At 30.7% G+C, this 13493-nt stretch overlaps 1 protein-coding gene across 1 annotated transcript; it reads right to left on the bottom strand.

The window, feature by feature from the left end:
- Positions 1-1768: 1768 nt before the first annotated feature.
- LOC130815522 (uncharacterized) lies at positions 1769-3254 on the bottom strand. Its single transcript, XM_057682010.1, has 5 exons — positions 3095-3254; positions 2684-2953; positions 2398-2574; positions 2166-2284; positions 1769-2119 (listed from the first exon to the last, which is right to left on the bottom strand). Exons 1-5 carry the CDS (start codon positions 3252-3254, stop codon positions 1769-1771), a joined length of 1077 nt encoding a protein of 358 aa, XP_057537993.1.
- Positions 3255-13493: the final 10239 nt, after the last annotated feature.

Raw genomic sequence — 13493 nt, 5'->3', positions numbered from 1 at the left:
TTAAAAAAGAAAGCGATCAAAGGAATAGAACAAAATTGTAATGTTGGCCCATGTACTTGTGTCTTTTAATGCACTAACATGTTTCATATGGCTGCACTAGATTTTCATTTAATTGTTTTTAGTAATTTAATATATATTTTATGGAAGTCGACTAGCTTAGATACAAAATAAAAAAGATGATGCTAACGATTTTAATTGAAAAAAAAAATAATTTTAAAGGTTATACCTCTAAATGCTTATATTTTAAAAGTCTGACCATTTATTTATCCTACAAAAATTTAACCTTTACCTGTCTTACTCTTTGTAGAACCTAATGATTTTCTTTAATTGTACAAGTTTGTCCTAAATAAAAGTGTCACATGTCTATAATTGTTTGATATTTATTGAAATAAAAAAAGCGAAAATTAATTCACAACAAAAAGTAAGATAAAGTCTTTTAGTTTATTTTTAAGGAAAATTTGATTTTACTTCCAACTTTAGGTGCTCCCGAATATAAAATCTAAACTTTGTGTTTTAATCAAAAACTAGTTAAATGTTTTTTCTTTTATTTATTTATTTATTTATTTTGTTTTTCTTATTTATTTAGATAAAATTATAAACAAATGACAACATAACACTTATCTTCTTTTATTAATAGGCAACTTATTAACAGGTGAGAGGTCATTTAGAATAAAGGTAAAAACTTTGTGGGATAAATTAAACATCGAAGCTTTAAAAAATAATCACCTAAAAGTAGAACCTTTAGAATCAAATTTTCATCTTAATTTTTATCAATTTTCATTTATATAATAAAATGATAATATATTATTCGCAATGGTGAGCCTATGAAAAGGGAGCATGGTTCACATGGCCTACCAAAAATTTTTAAAATTAGAAGTACTGAAATTCTTAAAGCAAAATGAATAAAAAAAATCAATAAATAAAGTAAGAAATCTCACCTAAAAAAAGCATTAGTATTGAAATTTGTAAAGCAAAATGAATAAAAAAAAATCATTAAATAAAGTAAGAAATCTCACCTAAAAAAAGTATTAATTGTACATAACTATAGAATATAAAAGTTAAAAGTGTTGATTAATAGTGAGCTGTGAACTTCTGCATGTAAAATGACTAATATATCTCTTTTATATTTACGATCTTATGTTCGCCCTTATTAAACACATAAATCTCACGTCATATTATATTTAGTATTAACAAACAAAAACCAAGTTTTAATTTAAAACAATGTAAGTGGTTTTAACAAGCTTATTTAAGCACTGAAATTATAAAGTTTAAATAAATTTATGTAGTTATTTACATAAAAAATAGTATTAAATGTAAATAGATGTAAGAATAATAGATGTAAGAAAATGTAAAAGCAATTGTAGATGAATGCATTTTTTTATTTTAATTTCCAAGGTTGTACTATTAGTGATGAAGAACCATTTATTTTTGTTTGGTAATCTATGTATTAGATCACGTGTTACAAAATTTATTTGATTATAAGTGAGGGTGATTTTTTGGACAATTGTTATAATTTTTAATTCACTATTTATTACTAAATTATACGTTTGTCTTTCCTTTCTTATATATTTCACTTGTTTTCTTCACACTTTTATATTATTACCCCAACTGAAAATGGAAAGGCTTGTCAACCAAGTTCTACAACCCCTCAAAAGGCTCCTTATGCACCAAAGAACCCTTCTACACCAATGATTACTTCACCTCCAAAGGTCACTCCACCAACAAAGCCCCCTTGCTCAGCAATATCCCCTCCACAAGTAAAGGTCCCTTATCCACCAACAACCCCATCAACCCCAAAGGCCCCATCACCAACAAAGCCCCCTACCCCATTAATGACTCCTCCGAAAAACATCCTATGCCTTGAAAAGGCACTTACTCCAGCAAGCACTCTTTCACCTACAAAGTCCCCTTTCCCAACGATGCCCCCTTCAATACTTACTCCACCAGAAAATGTCCCTTCACCTATCATCTCTCCTTCATTTCCATCTACACCTCCACTAGCTAAAGCTCCTTCTCCACCAATAGCCCCTTCACTCCCCATTATCCATTCACCAGTAAAAAGCCCTTCGCCATCAATGGTCACTCCACCAGCAAAAGCACCTTCACCCCATAATGGCTTCTACACCACCAACAACCCCTTTAACTCCTATCATTTATCCACCAACAATGGTCCGACCAATGATTACTCCGCCAGCAAAGGCCCCTTCACCTTCAATTGGTCCTTCACCCTCAATAGCCCCTTCAACCCCAATGACACCTCCACCAAAATTGGCACCTTTTCCACCTATGGATACTCCACAAGCAAAAGCTCCTTTACCCCTAATTACTCCTTCACCTTCCCTCCGATATCTCCTATTGCACCAATGGACCCTCCGATGACTACTCCATCACCTTTACCTCTGCTGATCCCTCCACCTACAAAGGCTCCTACCTCGCCAATGACCCCACCAATGGTGACTCCACCTGCAAAAGCCCCTTCACCCTTTAGTGCTCCTCCACCACCAATGACCCAATCACCACCAATAATGGCTCCTTTCGCATCTATAGTCACTCCACCATCAAAGTCTCCTTCACCTGTAGAAACCCCTCCACTAGTAATGGCACCTTAACCACTAATAGCTATTCCTCCATCAAATGACCCCTTTACCCCTAATAACCCCTTCACCATCAATTGCCCATCAACCATTAAAGGCACCTATACCACTAAAATCCCCTCCAATGGCCCCTTCATCCGTAATTTCTCCTTCACCATATATGACTCCCTCATCTCCAATCACTTCACCACCACCACTACAAAATGCTCTAATAGCTTCTCCAATGGTCAGTACCCCATCATCAAAATCGCCTTCACCCCCAATCTCTCCTCCATTATCTAACGAACCTTCTCCACAAATGTCCCCTTTTGAACCAATGGCCCCTTCCCCATCAATGGCCTTTCCACCATTAAAAGCCCCTCAACCCCCGATGACCCCTTCAACTTCAATTACTCCTCATCCAACAATAGCACATACACCACCCATATTCCCTCCAATGGTCACTCCTCCCATAAATGCCCCTTCACCTAATCATTCACGAACAATGGCTCATTCCTCACCAACAACTAGTCCACCAAAGCCTCCTTCACCCTCAATAAACCCTCCATCAGTAATACCACCTTCATCGCCAATGTCCCGTTCGATGATCACTCCACCAATGAAGGCCCCTTCGCCTATGATCACTCCTTCATCGCCAATTGCACCTTCATTACCATTCATGCCTCCCACAAATGTATTTTCCCCACCAATGGCCCCTTCTTCACAGATGGCTCCTTTGAAAACTCAACTCCTTTAAATAATGATAATCCAAAACACATATTAAATTAATCAAGAAATTAAGTTACCATATTTATGTGATTGATTGGTGCAAACTCATATTATGTATAAAAAGAACTTTATATATATATATATATATATATATATATATATATATATATATATATATATATATATATATATATATATGTTTATTTGGCATTAATTAATATTTATTACTTTATGGTTATTCGATTAAAATATGACTTTAAGTATGTTGAAATAGTCAAAGTTATATTATTATTATTATTGTCATATGTTTCTTAAGTTAAACGAAATGGATTAATTGTTAATTTGGTGATAATGTGATTATTCATTTGGTCCAAATTAATTAAGTTAATTCAAAATTATTATTTTGGTTATACAGTTTTATATGTTAAATTAATTAAATTACTTGTTAAATAATTAGTAAAAATCATTTGGAACATAATTTCTAAATATGTGGAATTAGTCTTCCTAAATTTGTGTATCCAATTTTTAGACTATTTGTATATCATTGCTAGGTTTAAATTGAAATAAACCTTAATATTACTAATTCAAATTTATTTATCTTGGAAAATCGAAAAATATTCTAAATAAGTATAAATTAGATCGGTTTTATGATTAAATTGGTAATTAGGAAAATATAATTAAATTGCTAGATTGTTGCTATTATTTTCGAACTAATTTAGTAGGTTTGGACTTGGTCAAAGAAAATCTAAAAATAACTAATTGAAATGGGAATTCATTTGAAGGCTTTGGAGCCCAAGTATTGAAGCAACGAACATCCAGAATTTAAAGGTGATGAAGTCCTATTGTTTTGCACGGCTAAATGAGGCAACATTATATATAGGCTTCATCAACGCTTGAAGAACACTACTACACACAATAACTCTACTACCCACAACGTCTATCTGTAGAATTTGCTCAAGAGTTTTAATTTGTTTTCTTCAATTGTTTCTATCTCTCATCTATTGTAATAGATATTATGATGTTTTAGTTAAGTTTTATTTTATGTCTCAAAGTTAAATTACTTTTAAAATTATTCGTTCTTTACTCAATTGTGAGTGTGAGATTTATCATTTATTAAAAGGGAATTTTTAGACCATTTTTCAGGGGAAGAACGTGGTGTAAACAGATAATGAGATCTTCTAGTGGTCTAGGTTCTAATTAATAAAAGAGGTTTATTCATACGGGTTGGCAAAGAACCCATAGGCGGGGAGTAGGCTATTGATAGCCAAAACTCAATAATAATTAATCATGCTCCACCTTTAAATTACACACTTTAATGTTGTTTATAAATAAGTAGTGAAAATCGGTCTAACAACAGAATCTGAAAAACCGATTGAAGCGTCTTTCAAGCTCTTGAAACGATTGTCAAGCCAAAAAATTTAATCCACCAAACTCTCTATTTACTCCTCATTTAGAGAGTTATAAACCTCTTATCAACCTTCAATTGGTATTAGAGCTGTGTGTCACATTTAAAGATCGATTATTTTGTGATTTCGAAGGCTTTAATAGGAGAAGGCTTGTTTGCTCAAGGTCGTTAATGTTCTAGACCTCCCTTGTTTTGTTGAATAAATTTTTCATATTGAAAAACATTGATAAAGATGTTCATGATAGATCAAGATATAAAGTTATAGGATATCATCAAAAAGGTCCGAAAATTCCCAAGAAAAAGGATTGCGAAGGCAATAATGTTCAAAAGTCCAAATCAGAATATAATTAGAGTGATTTGGAAGTCGTGTCCAAACACTATAGGCCATGAATAATTTGTGTTGTGCTCTAAATGGAACAAAATTCAATAGTTTCTTCATATACGAGTGCCAAGGAAATATGGGATAAACTAGTCTTGACATAGAAGGAACCAGTCAAGCCAATGAGACAATGAACAATATTCTCATACACCGATATGATCGAAATGTTCAAAATAAAAAAGGATGTGAATATAAATGAAATACTTACTCGCATTACTTTAATTACTTATATTTTGAATGCTCTTGGAAAATGTGTTTTAAATTCTCTTGGAAAATCCTTTTCAAATGCAAAGAAGGTGCAGTGTCTTCCTCGATCAAAGCAGGGTCCTAAAGTCACAGCTATACAAGAAGCCCAAGATTTAAGAGTGTTATCATTTGATGATCTTCTTGGGATACCCACTACTCATGAGCTCACATTATTTGAAGATGGAAAAAATGATGTCATAGCTTCCATGAAGAATCTTACACTTAAGGCAAAGAAATATAAAGAGATTTCAAGTGGAGATAAAGATAGTGATGATAAGGAAGATCCTTTTGCTCTAACTACAAAAGGACTAGAAAGCTTAATGAAGATGAAGTAAAGATTTAGAAAATTTAAATCAAGGAACAACTATATAAAGGTAAGTCCTCCTCTCTAATTATAAATCTAACAAACTTGCTTGTTTTGAATGTGGATCTACAAATCATCTTGAGAAAGATTGTCCTAAAAAGAAGAAAGAATACTATAAGAAGGGTAAAAAGAAACAAGCAATGATTGCAAAATGGAGTGACTCCGAAGAATCAAGTGAATCGAATCATGAGGATGGACAAGTTCATTGTGTCTTATGGCAAATGATGATAAAGAGAATGAAGAAGAAGACAACTCTAAAGAGGTATTTCATTTTCTTAACTCTTGTTCTAAAGATGAATTAGTAAAAGCTCTTTTCGATATGTTTCAAATTGAACACATTTTAATAGATGAAAAGAAGGTGTTAAAAGATAGAATACACCATTATGTCGAAGGTTATGAAGACTACGAATCAAAGTTGGAGAGATTGTCATGGTCTTGAAAGAGAAAAGTATTAGCCAAATGAAACTATTGTTGAACTTCAGAAAAAAAAATTATTCGCTTGAGTCTGAACTCAAGACTTTGAAGTCAGAGTTTGAGAAAAATCAATAAATCGTGAGTAAATTAAATGATTCATAATATAAGTTTGGTTAAATATTAACTCGTTAAAAAGGTATCAATAGATAAACGTGGAATAAGTTTTAAAAATGCTAAAACATAATTACAAGAGTCGTACCACCTATATAAAAAGTTCAACTAAATATCTATGTATACCTTTTTACTCCTATTGTTGCAAGGAAGGACATCTAAGGTTTGCATGTCCTTACAGACATAAGGATAGTCATATTGTTTGATAGTGAAATTTTATTTTAACTGCAAGCACACGGTGTACTTGTAGCTATACAGGTCAAACTTAGGGAAACGAGTTAATTAATTTGCCTAATTTATAGTTACGGGATACAGAATAAGCAAATATGATTGATTTTAAATCTATTTGTACTTTGACAAATAATTAAAATGCACAATTATGATAAATAAATAAAATAGAACGATAAATTAATGTGAAAATAATATTAAAGAAAGCCTAGGATATCGGGAATCACTTAATTCCATAATGGAAATCAATTATTCTCCTAATTATATGAAATAGAATCTTAATATAATTAAAAGTGATCTAATTAATCTCAAACTTTCGCTATATTCTTAAATATCTTTTTAAGACCGTATTAATTTTAATCGTCACACTTCCATTTTACTGGCTAAACTATGAATTTAAACAAAATATACGTCAATCCTTAATTAATTTTACTCTCAAATTTTTGTTTTATTGAAAAGGTTAATAAAGATATTTAAATTAAGGTTCATTAAAAATAGATTCAATCATAAATTCAAATTTTATACGATCAATTGAATAGAATCATTCCATACAACAAATTAGGTTCAATCCCTCAATCCTAGAAAGAAAATTTACTCACAAGACATGATAATTGACATAAAATTAACATTAAATAAAACCCTAAATATGACACTAAACATCATAGAAATAGATAAAGAAAGAAAATTAAATAATAAATGAAGAAAGAGATAAAAAAAAACTTACAAATTGAATTGAAGCTAAACTTTAAATTGCAGAAAGAATTGAAAGTATTAAAAAAAATAAAAACCGAGACAAAAAAACTTAACTAAAAACTAAGAAAAAGCTGAAACTAGGGCATAAAAACTGAAAACTAACATCTAACATAGGGCTTCAATAATGAAAATCCTAATGCCCATTTATACCAATAGTTTACTTGGAGAACAATCCTCCCAAAACAACTGAATTAACCTAATAAAAGCATTAAGTAAAGATAAATTAAACTAATATAATAGCCAAGTAGTGGGAAGCTGCCATTATGGGATTCCAGGGGGCAACCCCCTACTTAGCGGTGACTATATCCAAAAAGTTGAAGTCGAGTCCGCTCTCACCGCACTGGAAATCGCAACAAATTTCAAAAAGTTTCCATTTATTGCTCGGTTGTTAAAATCGGACATATAATATACGGTTGGAAAACTCTTGAAGTCTAGTTTCCAACACCACATAAATTTCAACTCAAACTTTTTGCATTATAAACACGTTTCTACTCTTTTGCTCATCTTCTTTATAAAACATCTTCAACCAAGCTAAAATCTTATTAGTAAACTTTATCATCATTAAAACCATAAGAATTATGCTTAAAACCATCAAAACCGCTCAAAATCAAAATGAATAACCAAAATGGGTAAATTAGCATAGATCTTCAAAATAAATACGAAATTACTAAGAACGACCATCATTAAGGAGTATTAAATAATATAAATAAGTGTAAATAATTGTACTTATCAAACTCCTCCATGGTTAACCTTTGCTCATCCTCGAGCAAATCAAGGTGAAAAAAATAAGGCTAAGATATGGTCTCCAAATCCTAAACTGCTTCTAATGCCTTTCTTTCCTAAACGTCTCTAACTCCTGGTGTTAGCCAAGAGTCTAAATATCCTTAACACTTGTTATCTTCACTTGGTTAACATTAACACAACACAACACAAATAAGAGTATAAAACAAATACCCAAAATCCGTACACTTCAACATCCTTATAACTTTTAGAGAACATGAAAAAGAAAGATTTTCTACACTTATTCCACTACCAAAAAAATTCTTAATTATAATAAAAAGCTTAGAGACATATGGTAGAAGCCGTCGGAAAATAGCATGTCACAATAAAACTTGTGACGGCTTTCAAATGTCACTATAATAGTGACGCTTAAAATTTTCACACTAATAACTATGACATTTATAAATGTCAAATTTTGAAACAATTGTAACACCTAAGTATATCAATATAATCACATATTTGTTTTATGATTTTTATAAAAATTAGTGTTGATGTGGATGATTGTATGGACCTTTGAAATATTAATTTAATAAAATTATTATGAATTAATTAATTAATTAATTACTATATTTATTCGAAAAAATAACCAACAATTAATAATCTAAACTTATTACTCTGTTGATTCAATCATCCAAATATTGCATCAACTCTTGTTGTTGATCGAGTTGTTCGTTCCACATTTGTTGCGGAGGTGCGTGGATCATTTTGTTATTGACATTGTTGATACCACTATGTCAAAGTAAACCCAAAAACAACCTTAAAAGGGTCTCTTCTTTAGTGCTTGAGATTCCACAATTCGAACAACGTCGTAGTTGACAATCAAATCACCCCCATTTGAAAGCTCAACCACTAAGTGTTGATACTCAGTCTGCAAAAAATTATTTACAAAAATTAATATAAAAGATTCACAAAAAATTTGGCATCGTTTTTTTATTATAGCGAACTTCCCAAAAATTTTATTTACTCATATGCATATAAACAAAACTAAATATAATAATCTACCATATATATTTGTCAACAACAGCATATCATTGAGTGTTTCCTCAAATCCAGTTCAACAACTAATATATTCCCGATTAACAACTGATAAGCACCTATATCCCTATTATTTAATATTATATACATTAATATTATATTTGAATAGCAAATTAGGAGAAAAAAAAAATTATAATTAATGTTAATGGAAAAAAAGTTTAATAAAACAACACTCAATATTTTCTTGTCTATATGCCTTCGTTAGGATCTCGGTATTGCTAAAAGTTTCTGTCAATGCAATAATCAATTACAGTTACTGCATGTTCTTAGATTGTTCATACCATATTCAAAACCTAAAAATTTAAGATCAGGAAAATTAGTAATAAGAAACTAGAGATAAAGAAATAAATCTCACCATTTTATTCAATTAAACCTTTGATCTTCTTAACTAAGAAAGAAAACTTAAAATATTTTATAGAGAAAGAAAACTTATGACTAAATAACAATTCTTACTTGAGATCGTCTTTTGTAAAGATGGCTCTTAAAAACCTAGTCCAAATTTAATTTATATTAATTTAAAAAAAAAATTGACGCGTGAGTATAAGGTGGAATATGAAAAATCACATAATATATTTGGTGTTATAATAATATTTATTTAGGCTTATAACATAATATATTTAGTGTTATACCAGCATATATTTGGGGTTATAACATAATTTATTTGGAGTTATAACATAATATATTTAAAGTTATAAAAATATATATTTGAGGTTATAACATAATATATATAGAGTTTTAACAACATAATTTATTTGGGATTATAACATAATATATTTGAAGTAAAATTCTGTTGAATTTATAGAGCTATGATTGCTTCAAAATTAATTTTATCAGATGCAAACAACTAAGAGATCAAGTCCTTGAAAAAGTAAAGAAGTTCACTGAATTAATTGTAACCCAGATTTAGAGGCAACCATGGAGAAACCTAAGAAAGGTTATTGCTCTAAACATGTAACAAAGAAAAGACCATCAAAGAAAAAGCTATAAATATTAATTGTTATGTGTTGATAACATACTCTTGGACTATAGACTATCCATTTTAGGAATTTTTTAATAGTATTAAGTATTTGAAAAATAAAGCATATATAACTAAACATATGTTGAAAGATAATTTTAGGATACTTTTAAGTATTTCAGATCAACCACTTGAACACAAATTGATTTGCTGTTTGTGGTGGTGGAAATGGTTGTCTTTCATTTTCTACTTCATCTAAAATTTTTAGATTATGGTGGTGAAATAGGTGATGGTTTTGGAGGAGCTTAAGGTTGTGATGGGAAAATGATACTCAAACCCATATGCTCTTTTTCTTGTGTTCAGTTTTGAATGTTGTGCAATTCTTAATTTTGTTACATACACTAATAATGATAAAAAAAAATGTCAAATTCTTTTTGTGGATGTTGAATATTTATAAGCACTACGTTATCACTTTAACAATGTAAGTCATCACTTTAAGGTTATAAGTCATAACTTTAAGGTAGAGGTGATCAAACACCGGGCCGGGTTCGGTCCGGGCCGGGTGGGAATATGCGGGCTTGCGGGCTTTTTTATATATTATTTAATTGTAGTATACAATTAAAATATTATTTTTTCCGTTTCAAATTAATTGCAACTTAGAATAATGTCATTATTAATTCTTTACTCTTAATTTTTATTTAATTTTTTTATTTATAAGTTGAAATATAATTAAGTGATATCTTGTTTGATTCATTTCATTGCAAAGATTATTAATATATAACTTTTGTAATTTTCATTACATATAATTAAGAATATTAAAAATTGAATTAGTACATCAAACTTCATAACAAATAAAATATTGCAAGTATTTTGAAATGGAAGAGGCATCCGTGTTTTTATCGAGTCATATTTATTCGAATAATTAAAAATTTCGGGCCGGACCGGGCCGGCCTGCGGACCAAATGTCAATCCCAAACCCGTCCCAAAAAAATTCGGGCCACTTATTTTCTGCCCAAACCCGCCCATCGAGCCATATTTTGGTACCCAAACCCTCACTTTTTCGGGCCGGCGGGCCGGGCCGCCCATGATCAAGTCTACTTTAAGGCTATAAGTGATTCCTGTAAGGTTATCACATACAACCTTAAACTGAATACTTATAAGTTGTAGGTAATCACTATAATAATGTAAGTGATCAGTTTAAGACTATAAGTAATCTCTTTATGGTCATTATATAGAATCTTAAAATGTATACTTAGAAGCAGTAATTAATCATTTTAACAATATAAGTCATCACTTTAAAATTATAAATAATCATTTTTATGCTATGAGTAATCCTTTTAAGGTTATCACACACAACCTTAAATTAAATACTTTTAATCAGTAGGTAGGGGTGGAAATAATGGAGGTCAGGGGAAAAAATAGTAATACAAATTTGTGTGTTGGCTATGTTGGTAGAGTAACAAACTTTTATTCCAAAGGAGACATGTTCTAACTTAGAACCTCTGATCTTTGGATCAAAAGTTCATTACTTTACCAACATAGCCAACATAATTTAATTTGTATTATTATTTATTTCCCCAAAATTTAAGTGATGTCAATTGACATTACTAACCCCTATTAATTCCGCCCCTGCTTACTGCTTAAAAGTATTTAGTTTAAGGTTGTATGTGATGACCTTAAAAGAATCACTTATAGCGTAAAAATGATTATATATAAGTTTAAAGTGATGACTTATATTGTTAAAATGATTAACCACTGTTTATAAGTATTCATTTTAAGATTATATACGATGACCTTAAAGTAGAGTTGTTCATGGGCGAGCTTGTGAGGGTAGCGATTGGGTAATCCCTTAAAAATCTACCTACGGGCGCATTTGTGGACATACTTTTTATCGCTACCCGCCCATTTTCTTGGCGGGCGAGACCCGCGGAGGGGCATTTCTTAAATATAAATTAAAAATACAATACAATTATAAAGTTAAGTTTTAATAACAATTAAAATAACACAATACATTGTTCAAAATACTCTAAAAACATAAAAAGTCTCAAAATACTCAAATTATATAAACATAAACATTACGTTGAATGATCCAACCAAAGCATTGCGATCATCGATTATCATCATCTTATTACGAAGTATGTAGATAGTTGATGAGTAGACTAGAGTATTAATTGGAGTATTAAACTAAATTGTGTAATTATTATTTAACGTGTAATGTAGACGGTAAATGAGTAGACTATAAACTAAAAAAATAATAGAATTTTTATTTAATAATCAATATATTAAACTAAGTGGACGGACAGATATACCAGCAAGTTTTTTTTGGTATCACTACCCGCCCATTGATCTTGGCGGGCAGCTATTACCCGTCTAAATTTTATTTTTTTTGAAGAACATTATCCAAAACCAATCTCTTTTCGAGCTGGGTGAGTAAAGCCTAGAAGATAGCCCGCCCATGAAAAGCTATAGTTCAAACGCTTCTAACTTTTTCTTTGCATTTATTAATTTACTCCCTATTTCTATTCTCCATAATCCCGCCCCTTCCCCATTTCCCTATTTTTTGATTTCCACCTCCTTATAATTCCTCCCCATCCCCATTTCTGATTTCCTCATTTCCCCTCTAGGCACTAGCAGCATCTCAACACTCGATAGTCGACATCCAGCAGCCCTTAACTGACAGCACTCCCTGTCCGCCGTTGGTTGTCCGGCAACCTACAACCAGCATCCTTCTCTTTCTCTATTTAGGTAAATAACTCATCTATTTCAGTTTGTTCATCTTTGTGTTGAGTTTATCTGTTTGTTTAAATGATACTATTGTAATTTATTTTGAATATGATGTTTCAAAATTTGTCAAATAATAATGACATTATGTACTGTTTTCAGGATATGAAATTCAGCGTGGACTATTGACTTAAATATAATTTTTCTAAAGCACTTGATTGCATTTTTTAAAATTATTGACATCTTTCTATGTCCACGTGTGGCAGTTTGTAATCACTTTAGTAATATAAGTCATCAATTTAAGATTATAAGTGATCAGTATAAGGTATAACTGAAATGCAAAAACAAAAAAATGGTATTATGCAATTGAACACATCAATACTTGCGATTCAACATAGGAAATGGTTATCAAGTTCATGCAGCAAATTTGTGGTTTAAAAAGCTTTAAAAATAGTGATGCTCAAGGTTCAAGACAACAGAAACCAGTAAATTTACAGATTCAATAAAGAAAACATCCTTTATGTTTTTAAATATATAAGGTTTTTCCTAAATTTGAAAAGGATATTCCATACGGTAAGCACCAACTATTGTAAGAGGTGAGTGGTAGTAATTTTTAAAATTTTTTCTATAAAATAGCACTCAACTCTTAGAAAATTAGCTACAGTAACATTATAGAGGTAAAAACATTTAATTTTCGTTACGTTTTAGTAAAAGTCATAAATGCTCTTAATAAATCCCAA

The sequence above is a fragment of the Amaranthus tricolor genome, chromosome 6, assembly GCF_026212465.1.
Source record: "Amaranthus tricolor cultivar Red isolate AtriRed21 chromosome 6, ASM2621246v1, whole genome shotgun sequence".
Lineage (NCBI taxonomy): Eukaryota > Viridiplantae > Streptophyta > Magnoliopsida > Caryophyllales > Amaranthaceae > Amaranthus > Amaranthus tricolor.
This window is presented reverse-complemented; position numbering and strand designations above follow the sequence as displayed.